At 37.4% G+C, this 19,993-nt stretch overlaps 2 protein-coding genes and 1 long non-coding RNA gene across 6 annotated transcripts in view; 1 reads left to right on the forward strand and 2 right to left on the reverse strand.

Annotated features, from left to right (window-relative positions):
* Positions 1-214: 214 nt before the first annotated feature.
* Positions 215-19,993, reverse strand: part of LOC5509189 (EGF-like repeat and discoidin I-like domain-containing protein 3) — a 38,509-nt gene continuing 18,730 nt past the window's right edge. The window contains exons 1-5 of one of the 2 annotated variants that reach the window (XM_032378039.2): positions 19,156-19,485; positions 3,127-3,241; positions 2,657-2,967; positions 892-1,070; positions 215-547 (exon numbers count right to left, since the gene is read on the reverse strand). In XM_032378039.2, the coding sequence (XP_032233930.2) occupies positions 918-1,070; positions 2,657-2,967; positions 3,127-3,241; positions 19,156-19,485 (909 nt within the window). In that variant the 3' untranslated portion in view covers positions 215-547; positions 892-917. Of the gene's footprint in view, positions 548-891; positions 1,071-2,656; positions 2,968-3,126; positions 3,242-19,155; positions 19,486-19,993 lie in introns of those variants that run through there. The other variant, XM_048728191.1, reaches the window with a different exon arrangement.
* LOC116614140 lies at positions 6,573-15,852 on the reverse strand. Of its 3 annotated transcripts, XM_048728190.1 has the most exons (4): positions 15,772-15,852; positions 8,321-8,352; positions 8,175-8,209; positions 6,573-8,094 (listed from the first exon to the last, which is right to left on the reverse strand). In XM_048728190.1, exons 1-4 carry the CDS (start codon positions 15,835-15,837, stop codon positions 7,013-7,015), a joined length of 1,215 nt encoding a protein of 404 aa, XP_048584147.1. In that variant the 5' UTR covers positions 15,838-15,852; the 3' UTR covers positions 6,573-7,012. The 3 variants fall into 2 exon arrangements, 1 of the variants encoding a protein (XP_048584147.1); XR_007308206.1 differs by lacking the exon at positions 15,772-15,852 and having other exon boundaries at positions 8,321-15,765.
* Positions 18,158-19,196, forward strand: LOC125563199. Its single transcript, XR_007308213.1, has 3 exons — positions 18,158-18,268; positions 18,461-18,635; positions 19,182-19,196. It is a non-coding gene; the product is annotated as an uncharacterized LOC125563199 (long non-coding RNA).

Raw genomic sequence — 19,993 nt, forward strand, 5'->3', positions numbered from 1 at the left:
GCAAATCAAGTGATCCGCTTTCGGCGAAACGAATCCGGATACTTTTGAATATCCGTGCTAGTGTGATCGACCCGCGCGATAACACCTTATTTAGATGCGGAATTATTACCAAGGTCCGATAAGGACGAAAATGAAGAAGTTAAACGTTTCACAATTCATTTTAGTGTTGAGTTTAGAGCTTTTGCAATAATTGAATTCTTTTTTATAACATGAGCACTTTTAAGCGAACTTTTAATTCTCTTTATACAACAAGATCTGTTTCTATTGAAATGTAAATTCCCTTTTCAGCGAACTTTTAATTCTCTTTATACAACATGATCTGTTTTGAGCGAAATGTGAATTCTCTTTTATAACATGAGCACTATTAAAAGAACTTTTAATTATTTTCTACAACATGATCTGTTTCTAGCGAACTGTGCACCCTCTTTCTCAGCCCCTATTCCTAGTGTGTACTGTGAATTGTCTCTAAAACATAATCCCTATCCCATGAACTGTGCATCTCTTTATTTTGTGCGCTTCATCTGTAATTCTTGTCCTTCAACAGTGTCTATAAGAATAATATATTTAAATTTATATAATTAGAAAACAAACTGTAATAATACGATACGTAATAATACGATAATAATAATAATAATAATAATAATAATAATAATAATAATAATAATAATAATAATAATAATAATAATAATAATAATAATAATAATAATAATAATAATAATAATACGATAATAATTGATGCAATTTTATCCGTTAAATTTCTTCTTGAATTAGTGAACTGGTTGTTTAATCATTTGATAGCTTAATATGCCATTAATCGGCTCCTCCTGGCATAAGAAAGAACACACTTATAATATCCCAATCATGATAATCCTGCCATACCCTACACCCCACCTTGTAGATGAATGAACGGAACACAATTAGTCCGCGTCATAACCATACACTTCCATTCTCAGTGCACAGTATCCTTTGCACGTGACGGTAGTGATCCTCAGGAGTTTTGTCTTGATTGGTAGTGGGAGGACAGTATCTACCACCTGGTGACGATTGGTTACACCTACAACTTGGAATACCTGGTGAAAAACATTCCAGTACATGTTACTCATCAAGTGCTTCAAGTCCATCCAGGTCCTGGTCCTATGTCTGATGGTCCGACTACCAACCTCCATCCTTTAACACTTTCAAGGTTGTAATCATGTTGACTAATGGTCTGACAAATACCTTGTCACATCTCCCTCCTCGTACACTGACCAGGCAGTACCATACAGACTGATGGTCCGACCATTACATACCTTGTCAACCCGACCCTCTTGGTACACTGTCCAGGCAGTACCATACAGACTGATGGTCTGACCATTACATACCTTGTTAACACCTCCCTCCTGGTACACTGACCAGGCAGTACCATACAGACTGATGGTCTGACCATTACATACCTTGTTAACACCTCCCTCCTGGTACACTGACCAGGCAGTACCATACAGACTGATGGTCTGACCATTACATACCTTGTTAACACCTCCCTCCTGGTACACTGACCAGGCAGTACCATACAGACTGATGGTCTGACCATTACATACCTTGTCAACACCTTCCTCCTGGTACACTGACCAGGCAGTACCATACAGACTGATGGTCCAACCATTACATACCTTGTCAACACCTGCCTTTTGGTACACTGTCCAGGCAGTACCATACAGACTGATCGTCCAACCGTTACATACCTTGTCAACACCTCCATCTTGGTACACTGACCAGGCAGTACCATACAGACTGATGGTCTGACCATTACATACCTTGTCAACACCTCCATCTTGGTACACTGACCAGGCAGTACCATACAGACTGATGGTCTGACCATTACATACCTTGTCAACACCTCCCTCTTGGTACACTGACCAGGTGGTACCATACAGACTGATGGTCTGACCATTACATACCTTGTCAACACCTCCCTCTTGGTACACTGACCAGGTGGTACCATACAGACTGATGGTCTGACCATTACATACCTTGTCAACACCTCCCTCTTGGTACACTGACCAGGCAGTACCATACAGACTGATGGTCTGACCATTACATACTTTGTCAACATCTCCCTCCTGGTACACTGACCAGGCAGTACCATACAGACTGATGGTCTGACCATTACATACTTTGTCAACATCTCCCTCCTGGTACACTGACCAGGCAGTACCATACAGACTGATGGTCTGACCGTTACATACCTTGTCAACACCTCCCTCCTGGTACACTGACCAGGCAGTACCATACAGACTGATGGTCCAACCATTACATACCTTGTCAACACCTGCCTTTTGGTACACTGACCAGGCAGTACCATACAGACTGATAGTCCAGCCATCCATCCCATGTCAACACCTCCCTCCTGGTACACTGTCCAGGCAGTACCATACAGACTGATGGTCTGACCATTACATACCTTGTCAACACCTCCCTCCTGGTACACTGACCAGGCAGTACCATACAGACTGATGGTCTGACCATTACATACCTTGTTAACACCTCCCTCCTGGTACACTGACCAGGCAGTACCATACAGACTGATGGTCTGACCATTACATACCTTGTCAACATCTCCCTCCTGGTACACTATCCAGGCAGTACCATACAGACTGATTGTCTGACCATTACGTACCTTTTCAACACCTCCCTCCTGGTACACTTTCCAGTTAGTTCCGTCCAGGCTGTAGCTGATGGTAAAGCTTGTTATCCATCTGTCGAGTCCATATCTTCCCTGTGTTGCCACTTTGGTGACTATCACAAGTCGATTAAGGTCAATCTGTATCCGTTCCCCAGATGCAAATCCTTGTGCCATCCAGGCTCCCAAACCCACCAATATGTTCAAGCGTGCGTGCTTTCCCATAGACATATAGTCGTAATAAGAGCTCTGGGTGATTTGGTCGTCTTTGATTCTGCCATCTTCCATCCCAAGAGCTCGAGCTTCCTCTGTTAAGATTACATTGAGCCTCATCAGTATAATTCAATGCATCACGAGTTAAATGCCTCTGTTATTACATTTCCATTAGAATGTTAGTACTATTTAAATATACAAATTGACTCGTCGGCCTTCAATTTAGAAAATACTTTATTATGTTTATGTCATACTTATGATGTCGCAATTCTCTCCGATAAATCCGTCATCGCAGACACACGTGTAGGTATCGTCGTGTTTGCTGGTGTGACATGTTCCATTCTTACACGGCTTGTGCTCACATGCGCTCTGCAAAATATACAATTGTGTAAAGAGCCTGTCAGGAATATTATTATACAACGACGGCTTTTACAACGAGATTGGAAAAAAGTATGCGGCTTGGTTGTGGTTGGGTTGAAAACGTCTGAAATGTTTCAGACAGAACGCATTTTCACGTGCTTCTATAGAATATTGAATGAAATTCCATTGTTTTCTGCTGTCGTCGTCCATTTTGCCGTCGTCGTTTTTTCAAGGTCGCTGGTGGTTACAGCATTTTGATGTCATTTTTCGTCAAAAGTCTTGACTGAAATCACTTTTCCGTTGTAAAAACAAAACAAAAGATGGACCTAACTTTGTTTGAGCCTCTTTCCTTTATCAATCGACTCAGAACTTAGAATAGATATTCCCTGATAAATTTCTGTAATGACATAAAAAATCATCCTCGGGGACCCAGGGCGATGCCGAGAACCGAATCGAGAGTTCGCGCGTAGAAGAAAAAGACGTCTCGCTGGTCTCCAAGTCGCCATGGGTCCCCGAGGATGAGGAAAAATTACCGAATAACGTTACAGCGTATCCTGAACAACAGTCACGCAACCGAGACCCGTCTCGTTGCCTTCCTGTTCCAGCGGAGAGCAATAGTTTTGTAGCAATAGTATGACCGCACGCGGGGAATGGGAACAAAGGATGGGGAGGAAGGAGTTTCCTTCCCATTCTTCCCATTCTATGTGCGGTCATAATCTTATCTCGCTTTCTATTTCCACGGAAATCTTTCCCACGAATTTGTATATTTTGTTGTTGATAGCACGCTGTGATGTCATCTGTTCTTAAAGAACAGTGTGTTGTAATTTGTGACTTCAAATTGAAATTGCTTCTTTCTAGTTGGCTTTGATTCTTTCAATTACATTGGCTTTTAGTTTGGAATCATAATCAAGTTAGTGCATTACGGCACATATTTTTGGTATGTTTGCTCCACTATAAAATGTTCTGCAGATTCGTATGATATTGTATTTTTCAATAGCCAGCTTTGCTCTTGTGAAAACTGTAAATCTTCCCCCATGAGTAGTAAACTAGTAAATTGTACGGAGACTTCTTAAACGACGAGGTAAATTCCTAAATAGGAATGGATAACTAATCTCAAGTCATGTTATTCACTCACGATTATTTACTGATCACTGATGTAGTAAATTAAATCGTGCCATAGAACTGTCATTTTCTGCTTTTTGCTGTATTTCTCAAGGAAGCTAAATTATTCAACAGATAACAAAACAACACACAAAAACAGAGTTGCGCTAACTGGTGATTTCTCTAGACGACTAAGCTATATCGATAAAGCGCATTTTTTATAAGTTTCCCGTACTTTTTAGCACTCTTCGTAAACTATGTGGTTTTATAGGTATCGATCGTGCATGTGAAAATCGTTGTTTAATCATTGTATATCAGTGTGGTGTGGTAATTGTGTAAGCAAAATAAACTCATAACTGGGCAAACAAATGCCACATCTTAAATAATTTATAAATCCAAGTATTAAATTTCAGTTCAGTGTAAATTGAACTTCAGTGTGTCAATACTACTCAGACATACGAAACTGTGTAATGCGCAAGCATTTTTACTCCATTAAAACTTTTTAAAAATAATTTTTAAATTAAAAAAATTATTTTTTTCGTGGTCTTGTATCCATCAAATCCAGCGCTCTGATTGGCTCTCGTGAGGTCCGGTATCTTACGATCCGGACCCCGCGACAAAGCGAAAGAAGACATTTCTACGATCATTTCGAGTTGAGAACGACGTATAAATTTGAACTGAATTATTTCACAAAATTGTTGGTCAAAACTTAGAGGATGTCTTCTTTGGTGGTTCTGTATTTCTGGAGGATTAAAAGCGTTGTGTGGAATACAAAATGGAGCTAAGGGTCGGTCCCTATCGTGAAATACCGTGACCTCGGTCTTGAAAATACTGACCTCGGCCTTCAATAAAATAATACAAGACAGTAATTGTTTTCCTGCCCAAAAATAGTTAAAAGTAGCGTGCACGATCCTGGCTTTTGTTGATCGAAAACGTAACATTACAAAACGCAAAATTAAAAATAAGAAATATAGACGTTTATTTACTTATTTACATTCTCTATAACAGATCATTTTTAAGAAGCGCTCCGTTAATCCATTCAAGATGAAATGCAATACTCAAAAAAATGTTTTTTCAATAATTTGTCTATAGACTTATATTTGTCTCCTGATTACAAAAATGTGTTTCTTTTTAAAATCGAACGAATATTAAATATTTTATGGATTTTTCCTTATTTTTCTCGGCTTGACCCCGAAAAACACTACAAAATTTGAACGAAATATCGCTACCTGCAGCGCGAAAAATATATAAACAGCGCAGAAACCCAACAACACCACAGGAGGCAACCAGGATATGTGATCTCAATATTATTTTAATCTTAGCTTAATCCAGTTAAAAAAGAATATTTGACAAATTTTCTCAAATATAGCCTCGCATCCATCATTTTGCACGATCATTTTGCACAATTTGTCGGTCAAACCGACAAATTGAGGCCTTAAAAGTCGCATCTGGTACATTGCTCTATCAAAAATGGTCATTTTTCCTGAAAGGACAGTCACTTACTTGCCTAGAATCTGAAATAAAATTTTGGGGATAATAAAATCCGGAGCGCTGAGAGCGCCAAGAAGATACCACACTTCACAGGTTATTGACCTTTCAAACTTGGGCCAACTGTGACACCAACATCTGAATTGGCAGGGAAATTTGGCTTTTGCCGACGCTCCCACCTCGAAACAACGCTGAAAACAAATTTCAGGACCAATAAATATGTGTGTTATCACTTGCATTCTTCGTTGTGCGAGATGATTTAGGCAAAACACGTATTTGAATGAGTATTTGAATAGATTATAACTAGTCTTGCGTAATGTTTGTGTCCAAACAATTCGTAACATAGATAAAAACAACAAATTAAGTGGTATCGAATTTTCCTCACCTCAGCTTGGGAAAGTACTTGATAGGCATCGTTTTTTTATCAATGCTTGTTCCTCTACAAACGAATAAAATCCCTTTTAACTCGCTTCGGCTTGCGATCTCGGAATGTTTTTCATGGTGCTTCCACGTGACCGGCAGTGCACACAGGAGTCCCAAAGTTTCTCAAACACAATGCAAAAAAATAGGCAGTCAAAGACTGCATGTGACTCAAGGTATAATGCATAAGAAACGTAAAGAGTAGAGACTTTAGTGTAGGTCTTAGCATAGTGAATTGTTTTTGAAGAAGTTAGAATTTACAGTGTAAGCATAAGAAACAGAAAGATGTGAAAAATTAGGTTGTGTGGCTAAACACCATAAAAATGTTCAATTTTGCAAAATATAAACATTTTATTTCCACTTCAATATAAATATATAACGTGAATACAATTTTTGTGGCTTTTCAAAAATATTGATATAGTTATAATATGAACAGTAACATCTTATATAAAAATATATTCAATAAAATCCCTTTAAAATAATATTTGTCTGTACTTTTACTCTATTTTGTAATATAATTGTGAAATGTTTGTTGATTAGAAACAATATATCATGGATGGTCTTGGTTGACCAATAACTAGATTTTGGCTTATACAATATGATCAATATGAGTTGAATATCAGCAAGACCATTGTACACAGTCATCTAGATACAATATGAACAAGAACAATAATGCTGGTTCCAGTTTTACAACTAAACGAACTCTAAATTTAACTTTTTTGAATGAAAAGCAGAGAATATCAGACATTATGCCTGTAGTTCAACAAAAACTCAAAATATGCAAATAAATGTTTTTCTGTAGTGTTTATACCTTCGACGTGTTTTGAGGTCTAAAAGAGAACCTGATGAATGACAGGTTGAATTATCCACAATAAGTTGCTTAGTTCCAGCAGTTAAGAAAAGCTTGTTCAGTTCTTTAGGTGATAAGTCATCTATTCTAGTGTCGCCTTTGTTGATGGAGATGAGAAAACTTTGCAGGCCATCATTAAAGCATGTGTACATCTGCATTTTGCCATCAGTTTTCTTGACAGTTAAGTTGCAAACCAGTTTTGTTTGGCATTCTGAAAAGAGCATAGTTGTTTGGCAAGTTGGCAGGGGACATGTTATCATGTCATCTTCACTATCATCTTGATTTAGCGTGGTGTTGCATACAACACAAGAGTTTGCTGCTTTCACATTGGCACCGATAAACCGTCCCTCGATAATATTTTCAGCAAATTGCTCAGATGTTAAGTTTATGTCATGGATTTGTCTATCAGCTGGTTCAATTGATGTTGAAGTATTTGTAGATAGATATTTAACGTCATCAAATACTCTGATTCTAACATTCTTAAATGTGTACGTTTTTCCACATTCTACTCTGTCAATGAGGTCTTCCCAGAGAGTGAGTTTTATTGTGCTATGCTCATCACCAATGATACAGTCTGATTTCTTTAGCTGTTGACCTTGTTTAATGATCAATTGATTTTCGTGATTCTTTGTTACCACCTTAGCAACAATGTCAACTGCCTTGTATTCTGGCGCTGATAACGCTTCTTGCACCGTCACAATAGATGAGACAACTTGGGAGTTATATGAGAATTCTGGCGCTGCTGATGTTATCTTTGATTTTTTCGTCATTCTGAACTCTTCAGAGGTACTGGTGCTAGCCATTCTTTTGGTGGCTGTGATTTTTATTGGTGATTTATTTTGGTATGGTTCAAGGAGATTTTTTCTTAGCTGTGGGTCATAGCACACGCCACGGACCTTTTCAGCTTCTCCAGTTTGGACAAGACAGTCAAAGTATGGTTTTCTGTTTTTTTTCGCATGCTTAACAGGACTTAGGCTATGAACAAAACCCTCTAGTTGAACATCTGAAAGAATAGAACTTATTTTAGTCATTGCAAACACATTGTTTATTATGCTTTACACAACAAAGAAATATATATCTTACCTGGTGAGTCGTCAGCTTTGTTGAGTTGTTGTTGTCTGCAATTAAAAGGAGATGTTATGTAATAATATTAGCAAAGAGTACAAAGATATTACCTAAGATAAGATGGAAACGAAAAATAGAAATGAAATTAAGATACAAGTACTTACGGGTTTGTTGTAGGAGTGCTCATGTTGGTATTCTGTAATGAAATAAAGTGTATCTAAACAATTGCACTATTGAGTGTATTTAACTGTGTTTCTAATACATAATATTTATAATAAGTACCTAATTATTCAGAATACCGGTAGTCTTATAAGAACATAATCAGTATGTGCTAATGTTAAATAAACTAGTGTGTAATGTAAATTGTTTGCACTGTATTTATAGACTCCATTATCAATTTTTGCCTTTAGTTAATGAAGCTGTTTATCAATACACAAATGGCTTTATGATCAGAAAAATATGTCTCCAAAATCTGAAAGCTTGTTTGCACTTCAGGTAAATTAGTGTAGATGTGGTCAATACAGGTTTTACTGTCTGTTGTACTACATGAAACTAGCTGTCTATAACAATTTTGTGTTATAAAAAAGTTATAAAGTGATGCACGGCGTGATTCACTGAACCAGTTCACATTGAAATCACCAATAAAAATGTTAATTTGTGTTGGTAGAGAGTCTAGTGTCTCTTTCATAGCATTACATAATTCTGTTATTGATACTGTTGGTGAGCTGTATACTCCCACTATTGTAATATGAAGTATGATCATAAACCTCAAAATAGTTATTTCTACACCATGTATATTACTACAAAATGGATATCCTGGGTAATAGTCAAGACGGCTATACACTGCTGTACCTCCATATGGCCTTACATTTTGTCTTGGTGTACCATCATTTCTGAACAATGTATAGTTTTTATCATCTAATAGATATGAATCATCATTTTCATGCTGAAAAAATCTTGTTTCTGAAAAAATATTTACATAAGTGCTTGAGTAATTTAAGTCATGACGTATGTCATCTATATGCTTGTGCAATGATCTTGCATTGAGAAAACAGATTTTAATACTAGCTTGAGGTGCTTCATATATGGGACTAACAGAAAGTGACAGTTTTCCTTCAGTTCTCAATCGATGCATTTCAGTTTGGACGTCAGTATTAACAGCTATTTTGCTTTCACATAAGTCAGTTATATATAGACCATCTATAGTTGTTACTCTACTTAATCCTACATAATGTATATGAGGAATGGCTCTTTTGGTTTCAAAATTTACTACAATTCTACTTTCAGTATCACCCTGTGATCTATGTATTGTTTTAGCAGCAGCAGGTCTAAGTTGAAATTGTTTTCTCATCACGTGTACAGATCTTGTTCTACCTACAGCAAATTGAGTGCTAATAGGTTTGATTGGTGTCCATGTTGGTTCAATATCATTGACATATAGCTGTCTATTATCATGCCTGGTTTTTTGACCAACATCAGCATGATCAAACTGTACCCATATAATACCTGATGGTTTGTCTGTTTTATGTATTTGCATAAATTTTATGACACTACCAGCACCATTGGTCATACCATCATCATTTCTAGTGTTTAGTGATATCTCTGTTCTTTCACCAATTGCCAAATGCAAAACAGAATGCAGTTGTTTTGTTTTTCTAGGATCTTTAGGTATTTGCTTTAATATTTTGTCTCTAAGTTCTTCCGAATCTGTTCCAATGACAGTGTCATGTGCTTTAATAGAGTATTTTGGACCCTGAAGAGCATTATGAGCTTTATAGTTGAAGTCATTGACTTTAGCATTTTGAATAAATAAATGAGGTGCATCTTTGGGATACTGAGCACTAGTGTGGTTAAGAATTCTTTCCTTTAATTTGATTATATCCTCTTTAGTATGATTTCCCTCTCTTAATCTATTCAATAATTCAGCAAAGTCTTTGCTTTCCCTCTGTCGCATGATTTCTTTAAGTTCAAACATTTTGAAAAGTTCTTGCCATACATTAGGTGCAAGAACACCATATTCATCATTATCCATGTCTTTAAATATATAACCATCCATTACAGGTTGTAATTGAAACAAATCTCCTATAGCAACAATACTAACACCGCCAAATGGTAGCGAGCTGCCTTTGATGTCTTTAAGTCTATTATTGAATTGGACATTAAACATAGTATTACCAACCATAGATATTTCATCTACAAATATCAACTTAAGTCCACCTATTTGACATCTTAATGTATTAAGCCTACTTGAATCAAGTTTCTTATAGTTCTTTAATGACTGACAGGCTGGTACTGCTAAAGCACTTTGGATGGTATTGCCCTTTATATTATATGCTGCTTTCCCTGTGGGTGCTAACATAAGTATTTTTGTTTCAGCAAAATTAACGCCAGGTCTGGTGTTATAATATTTCAAAGCAGCTTGGTATAAGGCTTTAGTGACATGTGATTTACCCACACCTGCACCACCACTTAGAAAGCAGTAAAATGCCTCACCAGAAGTTTTTTTTAAATGTAGTACATGATAGAAAAATTCTTTTTGCTCTTTATTCAACGTCTGTACCATACATCTATATTCATCATCTGGCAGTTCATTCATAATAAGTGTTTCAGTATTATCAACTGATGGTATTCCTAAATCATCTGATAGATTATAGTTTCCAGTGAAGTCAGGATGTAAGTCTTGATCACCTTCAGCTCGGTCTTGTTGTTCAAGATTTTGAGTACAAGGTGCTATCTCATCAAATCTATCCTCTAATCTATTCATGTCTTGTTGTATTTCATTAAAGTCCTCATTGCAAACTGCATATTGTTTCATTTGTTCATTGATGACATTGGCAAGTAACATATAGCGTTCTTCATAAGATGAAAATGTACCAAGAATATCAGTTTCTTCATTTCGCCATGGAGTAAATAGCATTAGAAGTTCACGATAATGTTTTTCCGGCTCAGCTTCCTTATTAAACCACACACTTCTAATTATCCTAGCCTTTGCTCGTTTTTTAGTTTTGCTACGTGGTGTTTTCTGAGCTTCTGTATCATCATCATCATTTAGATTATCATCAACAAAATTCTCTAACGGAAGACCATCAACATCAACTTGATTAGTTTGTTTTACATAAGGCTTTCCAGCACAATCATACCATGCTGCCCAGTCTGCAAGTGTGATATTTTCTAGTTTTAGAGGGCGCTTTGAATATCTTTTTGAGTAAACCACTGGTATAGATTTCTTCAGAGTCATCATCCATTTCATTAATATTATCCATTGGTTTTAATAGGTCAACTCTTTCATTAGGTGGTGATGTATTTATAAATATTATCTGTCTATAGATGATTTTCTCATTGGAAGCTGTAACACAATGTACACTGCTTCTTGTGCACTTATCTCAACATTATTGAGGAACTTACTTCCAATATCCCTTACTTGTTGTTTTATTGTTTTATTACCTTGCCTAGCTTCAGTACATGCCTCTCTTAAAAGTTCACTCATGCCTTTCTGGCCTTTTGATATATAATTCACTATGTACACAGCACATGCATAGACATCTAAGACAAACTGTATATCCATGTTAGCTCTCCATGCAGAGAGACAATCAGGGTTGTAATTATTTATGCGTAATTCATTGGGATTTCTTTTCAGAAACACAGTAGGTGTGTTAATCGATGAACTTACAGCAAGTAAATAGTTTTGTTTAGTGATATTAAGGTTCACGAGTAACTGGTCAAATGTAATATCTTCACCTTCTTTGCTTTCATCTAGATACACTTGAATTGCCTTCCAATTATCTCTATATATTTTTATTTCCTTTTCGGGTGTATCCTCATCTAGAGGATATATTATCATAGTTTGCTTCATTGGTGGCTGTGGATAGTTAAATCTACATTTGCTACTTGTATTTTTACGGCATGTATGCGAATGTCTATGTACCTGTCTATTAACCAAGACTAGTAAATCAGCATTGTCTACTGGCTTTTGGCAAGTTATTATCTTATCAATAAATGATGTGACATCTTCATCACTATCTATTTGAAATTGTGGTGCATCTTCAAGCCACATCAGCATATGTATATGAGGAGACCCTCTTTGCTGATATTCTACACGGTAAAACCAGTCAGATATTTTACCTAAAGGTTGAGCAGAACTGAACAAGAAGTTTGTTAAAAATTGATTAACTTGATAATCAAAGTGTCTTGCACATGTCACAGGGTCACTCTGAATTAAGCGACACCTGTCATCCCAATTAAAATTGTCTATTTGTTCATCAGTGTATTCCTTATTGTCTACAAGCTGACCAAGTATTCTAAGTAGGTGCATCCATTGTGTTTCAGCTGATGAGAAACTACAAAATAGTGTAGCAGGACCTAACTGCCTAATCATTGCAAACAGATCTTTTTTAGCTTTTTCAAAGTATGGAGGTGAACCTCTCAATGCATTTAAAAACTTGTATCCATCATCATGACGAATCAATCTGTCTATTGATCCTTGCTGTTTAAGTTGTCCAGCAGTAATATTTTTGTTGTTTCCCTTACATTTTCTCAGAGCTATATGTGATTTTCCTAAGAGAATTTTCATTTGCAACTTTTTTGTTTTGTAAAATATATTTTCAATGCACACTGCAGCTCGTCTGTCAGACCGTCTCAACTCTGATTTACATATATCACTATAGTTAATATCGACTAATCTTTGTTTATTGTCAATTCGTGGTTGTCCAAGAAATATTCCAGGGTATGCTAACTCTTCACAATATTTGTCTCTAAAAACACTTAATGGTCTATTCCCTTCACCTGGAGCAATATTTAATATGTTTTGCCTTTCATTATCTTCTAAAAAGTCAGTTGCTGTAAACATAGTATCAGTAACACCAGCAATTGTTTCTGCTTCATCTTCATGTGATTCATTTTGGTCTAGCCCTTCAGAATCAATATCATTGTCATCAGTTTCATCTATTGTATCTGACTGTACCTTCTCATTAATTTCATCATTATCAGCTCTGTTGTATTGATTGATCCAGTCATTATTCAGTACTATACCTTCATCTCTATATAAACTACTATGTGTTATAAGCCAATTTGCTGCTTGAAGTACTTTATATGGTCTTACATTTAGTGACAGTGCAGAACTCTTATATTTCAGCATCCGCTTTAAATTAACTTTAATTGTAGCAGTTTGATTTTGCAATCGTGGTAATATATTAACTGTATTAGTTACATCAGCAGGTACATTAACAATATTTCCATGTATCTTAAGCTGTCTCCCCCTAGGTGCCTGCATTAATTTTTGAAATGCAATTCTTGGAGCTAATAATCTACATTCTAGTTCATTGAGATCAAAGAAATCTGGTTTATCTGGAAATGCCATACCATTCGCTACAGCACATGGTGGGACTTTATTTTTTTGCAAATAATTAGAGCATGTTCTACAAACCCATTCTTTGTTACCAACACTTATCTTATTTGATAGATATTTCACAACATCAGGATTTGATTGTCTCAGCTTAGTAGTACTACTCACACTATGTTTATACCATAGTTGATCACAACATATACAAATATACAGAGGGCCTTGGTTTACTATTTCATGGAACCGCTTTATTGCAAATTCAATGGATGAGTTAGCTCTATATTTTCTTTGGTATTCATTACGCTTTGATTTCTCTTCCGGTGATGCATTTATTTCTCTATTTTTTCTTTGGTATTCATTTCTCTTTGATTTTTTTTCTGGTGATGCATTCATTTCTCTATATTTTCTTAGGTATTCATTACACTTTAATTTCTTTTCTGGTGATGAATTAATTTCTCTATATTTTCTTAGGTATTCATTACACTTTAATTTCTTTTCTGGTGATGCATTCATTTCTCTATAATTTCTTTGGTATTCATTTCTCTTTGATTTTTTTTCTGGTGAAGTATTATTTTGCTTGGATTGCCTGTATTCCTTCATGTATTGCCTAATGTAGGTAGCCCTGTCTTGCTTTTTTGTTTCATTTGAATTAGAACTTTTGCTTGTACTTGCTTGCTTTCTTTTTTCTGGACGACTCGAAATTGTATTTTCCCTGTCAATATTGTTCGAACTTTGTTGATGTGAAACAGAACATGTTGATACGTAGTGCACTTGACCAATATGTCCTATGTATATTGTTCTAATATTATTTATTATTGTATTTGCTGGCTCAACTAATGTGACTTCCCTAATATTTGAATCTGATTCTATAATATGAATCTTTAAACTCATTGCATCAGCAACAGCCTGTATTATAATATGATTGGCCCATGTTCCTTGTAGAGACATATTAGTTAAATACTGTGACCAAGATGAATCTATGATACTTTCAATAAATCGTTCAGGATTGTCCTTTAAATATCTCACTCCTAAAGCTCTAATTTCTGCATGTTTATTTGAATTACCATATAGCTGATGTGATACTGATTTGAAAAAGCAATCACCTCCTCCACCAACATCTAGTGGTGTTAAACCATGTCGAAGCATTCGGTATCTTAACGTAAAGTCACCATTACTATATAAACATATATCTTCAATATTATTATTATCAGTTACAGGACCAGGATTCGATTCTGCAATGTCCCCAGACAATAAAAGAGTTTGTTTACATCCATTATACCTCACTGATGTTTTACAAGTTGCTCTAAAAAAGGAGCTATAGAAACTATTAAGTCTGTTAATGTATTTCAATTTCCAATAGTTATAGTTTGTAGCAATTCTGTAAAAAACAGATGAAACAGGTGTGCCCTTAATAATCATCTTTTTGTGTCTTTTTCTTAACTTTCTATATCTGAGCAATCTCATAACTTTTTTTAGGGATATTCTAGATGGTTCTCTATCTCTACATTTGTGATTTAGTTGCTTTGAACATATTCAAGAATGTCTATGATTTTCTATACACTTGGAGATCTTGATAGATGGACAAGATGCATGTTTATTATTATCATGTTTGTTTTCAATACTAGGCATAGTTTTCTCAAATGCATTTGTTATACTGTTATTACTAGTTTTTGAGGTGAATTCGTCAACAAGATTACTTCGATCATTATATACAGTGCTAAAAATGTGATTTGTTTGCCCTGTTTTATCCGACAAATACAGCAACATGTACACAGGTATCCCGAAAATACTTTTGTTCACAAATTGGTTTCCACAATATTTGCCATTATAGTGCCTTTCAGTCACATTGCTGTGATTATTAGTTTCCCGAAGGAAATTTTCAGTGTGCCGAAGCACAGTTAAGATCACATTGCTGTGATTACTAGTTCCCCGAAGGGAATATTCAGTGTGCCGAAGCACATTTTGAGCCCCATTTCTGGGTTTGTTTGCTTCCCGAAGGAATTCTATGCTCTCCCGAAGGAGATTTTGAGCCCCATTTCTGGGTTTATTGGTTCCCCGAAGGGAATTGAAGGACACCATATGGCCATAAGGACTGGTCTTGTGTAATAAGGCAAGCGATGCAATCGAGCTTTTGTTGGCAAACAAACCACATAAAGCACCCCAAAATCTGAAATATTCTTTAGAAATACCAACATGACAAATGCATAAAAGGTTGTGCCTAGTACTAAACACAAAAGGGATAGAATACATTGTAAAAGAAGTATTAAATCAACTCACCTTCACAAGAGCTCGTGAAATCAAACGAGAAGTGCGAAAAGAAAGCACATGTTTGACTCCAATCATTTTTTGCTCGTGGACTATAATTCAAAACAACGTCGGAATCCGAAATCAATCCGATCCCTCTTCGCCAGCGACATCTACGACGACGATCACGTGTTCGATGAATGACCGCTAGGAACGCCTGCTTCAAGTGAAATTCAATTGTTTACAACTCTTTCTTTCACTCACTCAAACCGATGGCATAGTGACGAGAGGCCCCATAAGGCCTTTCGTCACAAAAAGAGAGAAAACAGAAAGAGCCCCTCGTCAAAAAATCTGATTCCTTATTTTGGAATAGAATAAAATAAATAATGTCCAACCGTAAGGATTGCTTGAAATTGTAAGCCATCGAAGTTATCGAATGATGGATTTTATTTCAATGCGGAGCGGAAGTTACACATCTTGTTTGAAATTGAAAGTTGGTAATAAACAGAAGTTTTTCATACCAGTACCAGGTACGTTCTATGAGTGTTTATACACTGGTTTCTTCTTGCTGTCCGTTTTGCACAGTTTTAGTGAGAATATGGCTTTTTGCTCATACTCTCAGTTCGTAGGCGGGGAGTGTTGCGCTAGTCAAGACAACCCTGGTATAGTGCGGTGCCTGAAAATCACAAACTGCACACAAGACATCAAGAAGCATCTCCGTTCCTTAGGGGTGAGAGATTCACCAAAGCTGGTTCTGGCCGGTGCAGGTAAAACATTTTTAACATTGACGCACTATGAATAACCACAAAATATCACAATAGTTTGAAAGCCCCAAAAATTAATGTATATGTCACAGAGGAAATCATTCTGTACAGTACACAATCAGATCTACATGGAAGAATCCAGCGCTCTATGGGGGGATCTGGCTTTTGCGCTGTCCACGGGGTATCTGGCTCTAGCGCTTCCCACCGTGATATCTGGCTTTAGCTCAGTCGATAAGGAAATCTGGTTTTGGCGCTGTCAACGGGGGGATCTTGCTCTGGCACTGTCCACGTGAGGATTTTGCTCTGGCGCTCTCCACGGGGGTTTCTTGCTGTGGCGCTGTCCACGTGGGGATTAGGCTCTGGTGCTGTCCACGTGGGGATCTGGCTTTTGCGCTGTCCATGGGGTATCTGGCTCTGGCTCTGTCCACCGTGATATCTGGCTCTGCCTTTGTCAATAAGGAAATCTGGTTCTGGCGCTGTCCACGGGGGGTCTTGCTCTGGCGCTGTCCATGGGGGTTTCTTGCTGTGCCGCTGCCCACGGCGCGATCTTGCTCTGGCGCTGTCCACGGGGGGATCTTGCTCTGGCGCTGTCCATGGGGGTTTCTTGCTGTGGCGCTGTACCACGGGGGATCTGGCTCTGGCGCTGTCCACGGGGGGATCTGGCTCTTGCAATGTCCACGGGGGTATCTGGCTCTGGCTCTGTCAACAAGGAAATCTTGATCAGGCGCCGTCCACGGGGGGATCTTGCTCTGGGACTGTCCATGGGGGTACCGGCTTTGGCGCTATCCACGGCGGGATATGGTTCGGGAGCTGTCCACGGGGGGTATGGTTCGGAGGTTTTCGCTCTGGCGCTGTCCACGGGGGGATCTGACTCTGGCGCTGTAAACAGGAAAATCTGGATCTGGCGCTGTCCACGGGATATCTGGATCTTGCGCTGTCCACGGATATCCCAATTTCCGCTTAGCGCGGCTCCGGTGACTGGCCAAAATACTAGGCAGCAGCAGTTTTTACGATAACTGCGCCATCTGATGCGCCATGTGAATTGCGGTGGCTTGGGCAGATAGGGAGCTTTGTGTATTTTCCTTCAGGGTCAAACAAACCTGGACAGCAAATCAAACTGTATGTTATAAAAAGTGGTTATTCATGAGCGTCAATGTTAAAATTGTTTTACCTGCACTGGCCAGAAGCAGCTTTGCTTCGTAATTTAGCGATAAAACGGAGATGCTTCTTGATATCTTGAGTGCAGTTTGTGATATTCACGCACTGCACTATATCAGGGTTGTCTTGACTAGCGAAACACGCCCCGCCTACGAACTGAGAGTATGGGCAAAAAGCCATATTCATTAAAACTGTGCAAAACGGACAGCAAGAAGAAACCACTGTATAAAAACTCATAGAACGTACCTGGTACCTGGTACTGGTATAAAAAATCTATCTGTTTATTGCCACATGTCAATTTCACACGAATAAAATCCATCATCCGATAACTTCAGTGGCTTACAATTTCAAACAATCCTTACAGTTGGACATTATTTATTTTATTCTATTCCAAAATAAGGAATCAGATTTTTTGATTGGTTGCTATTTCTCTTTTCTCTCTTTTTTTTTTGCATTGTGTTAGAGAAACTTTGGGATTCCTGTGTGCACTGCAGGTCACGTGGAAGCACCATGAAAAACATTCCGAGATCGCAAGCCGTTTTTATGCGTTTGTAGAGGAACAAGCATTGATAAAAAACGATGCCTATCAAGAACTTTCCCAAGCTGAGGTGAGGAAAATTTAAAACCACTCAACTTGTTGTTTTGATCTTTGTTACGAATTCTTTGGACACAAAGATTACGCAAGACTAGTTATAATCCATTCAAATAATTACTCAAATACGTGTTTTTTTAATCATCTCGCACAACAAAGAATGCAAGTAATAACACACATATTTATTGGTCCTCAAATTTGTTTTCAGCGTTGTATCGATGAGGGAGCTTCTGCAAAAGCCAAATTTCCCTGCGAATTCAGCAGTTGGTGTCATAGTTATCCCAAGTTGAAAGGTCAAAAACCTGTGAAGTGTTGTATCTTCTTGGCGCTCTCAGCGCTCCGGATTTTATTATCCCCAAAATTTTATTTCAGATTCTAGGCAAGTAAGTGACTATCTTTTCAGGAAAAATGACCATTTTTGATAGAGCAATGTACCAGATGCGACTTTAAAGGCCTCAATTTGTCGGTTTGACCGACAAATTGTGCAAAATGATCGTGCAAAATGATGGATGCGAGGCTATATTTGAGAAAATTTGTCAAATATTCTTTTTTAACTGGATTAAGCTAAGATTAAAATAATATTGAGATCACATATCCTGGTTGCCTCCTGTGGTGTTGTTGGGTTTCTGCGCTGTTTATATATTTTTCGCGCTGCAGGTAGCGATATTTGGTTCAAATTTTGTAGTGTTTTTCGGGGTCAAGCCGAGAAAAATAAGGAAAAATCCATAAAATATTTAATATTTGTTCGATTTATAAAAGAAACACATTTTTGTAATCCGGAGACAAATATAAGTCTATAGACAAATTATTGAAAAATCATTTTTTTAGTATTGCATTTCATCTTGAATGGATTAGCGGAGCGCTTCTTAAAAATACATTGGATACCTTGAAATAATTTCGTACCTTTATTTCGTAATGGTCTGAGGTAGAGTTTGGCTGGTACTTCTCGTCTTGGCAGCTGTACTTATCGACAGACAGTAACTCGCACCAAAACTTCAAGCTCGAGTCAGCAATGGCCCCCACGTTGACAGACAAACACTCCAAGACGTCAAGACACCTCATCCAGCAAGAAAGAGCATCGCCTGTGAAACTACGAGAGATGATCGGCCCTTCCAGATACGAAGAGCTGTTCTTAATGAAGTTACCGAAAGAAAAGTCAAATTCCGAGTTTCTTTGCTTCCCTTTAGAAGTCCCTATATAAAAAGTGAAACGGAGAATTTGTAGGAATGACATGCCGACCAATCTTTAAAATGATATGTTTTGGAGGAACTTTTTATTTTGATTTAAAAGCTATCGTTAATTATTAATTCGTCGCTGCTTTGATTCGCTAAGTAGAAGTATTTGTTTTCTAACAAGTTTATTATCTTGTTATTTCTGTTAAACAAACTTTAAGATTTGTTTATCGTTTAATGAAGTTACCGAAAGAAAAGTCAAATTCGGAATTTCTTTGCTTCCCTCTAGAAGTTGTCCCTTTTGTTATGAAGGGCAGAAGCCAAAATAAAAATGATATAATGTTTTTTTAGGAACTTCTTATTTGGGTTTAAAAGCTTTTGTTAATTATTTATTCGTCTCGGGGTGTTCGGATACAGGGGGGTAGTTTGGGTGGATATCCACCCCCCCCCCCCTTTTTGAGTTAATAAAAACAACTGAAATGTCACTTTGTTTGAAGAAAATAAATGTGTGAGGGAAGGGATGTACTGTCCATGTGCCTTTGACTGCTTGACTTTGTTGACGCGACAAA

This window comes from Nematostella vectensis, chromosome 5 (assembly GCF_932526225.1).
Source record: "Nematostella vectensis chromosome 5, jaNemVect1.1, whole genome shotgun sequence".
Lineage (NCBI taxonomy): Eukaryota > Metazoa > Cnidaria > Anthozoa > Actiniaria > Edwardsiidae > Nematostella > Nematostella vectensis.

Coding starts and splice junctions, on each gene's coding strand:
- LOC116614140 (XM_048728190.1), bottom strand. CDS start 15,837: ATGATTGGAGTCAAACATGTGCTTTCTTTTCGCACTTCTCGTTTGATT. Junction 8,210..8,320: donor AGCACTCCTACAACAAACCC/GTAAGTACTTGT, acceptor TTTTAATTGCAG/ACAACAACAACTCAACAAAG. Junction 8,095..8,174: donor CAAAGCTGACGACTCACCAG/GTAAGATATATA, acceptor CTATTCTTTCAG/ATGTTCAACTAGAGGGTTTT.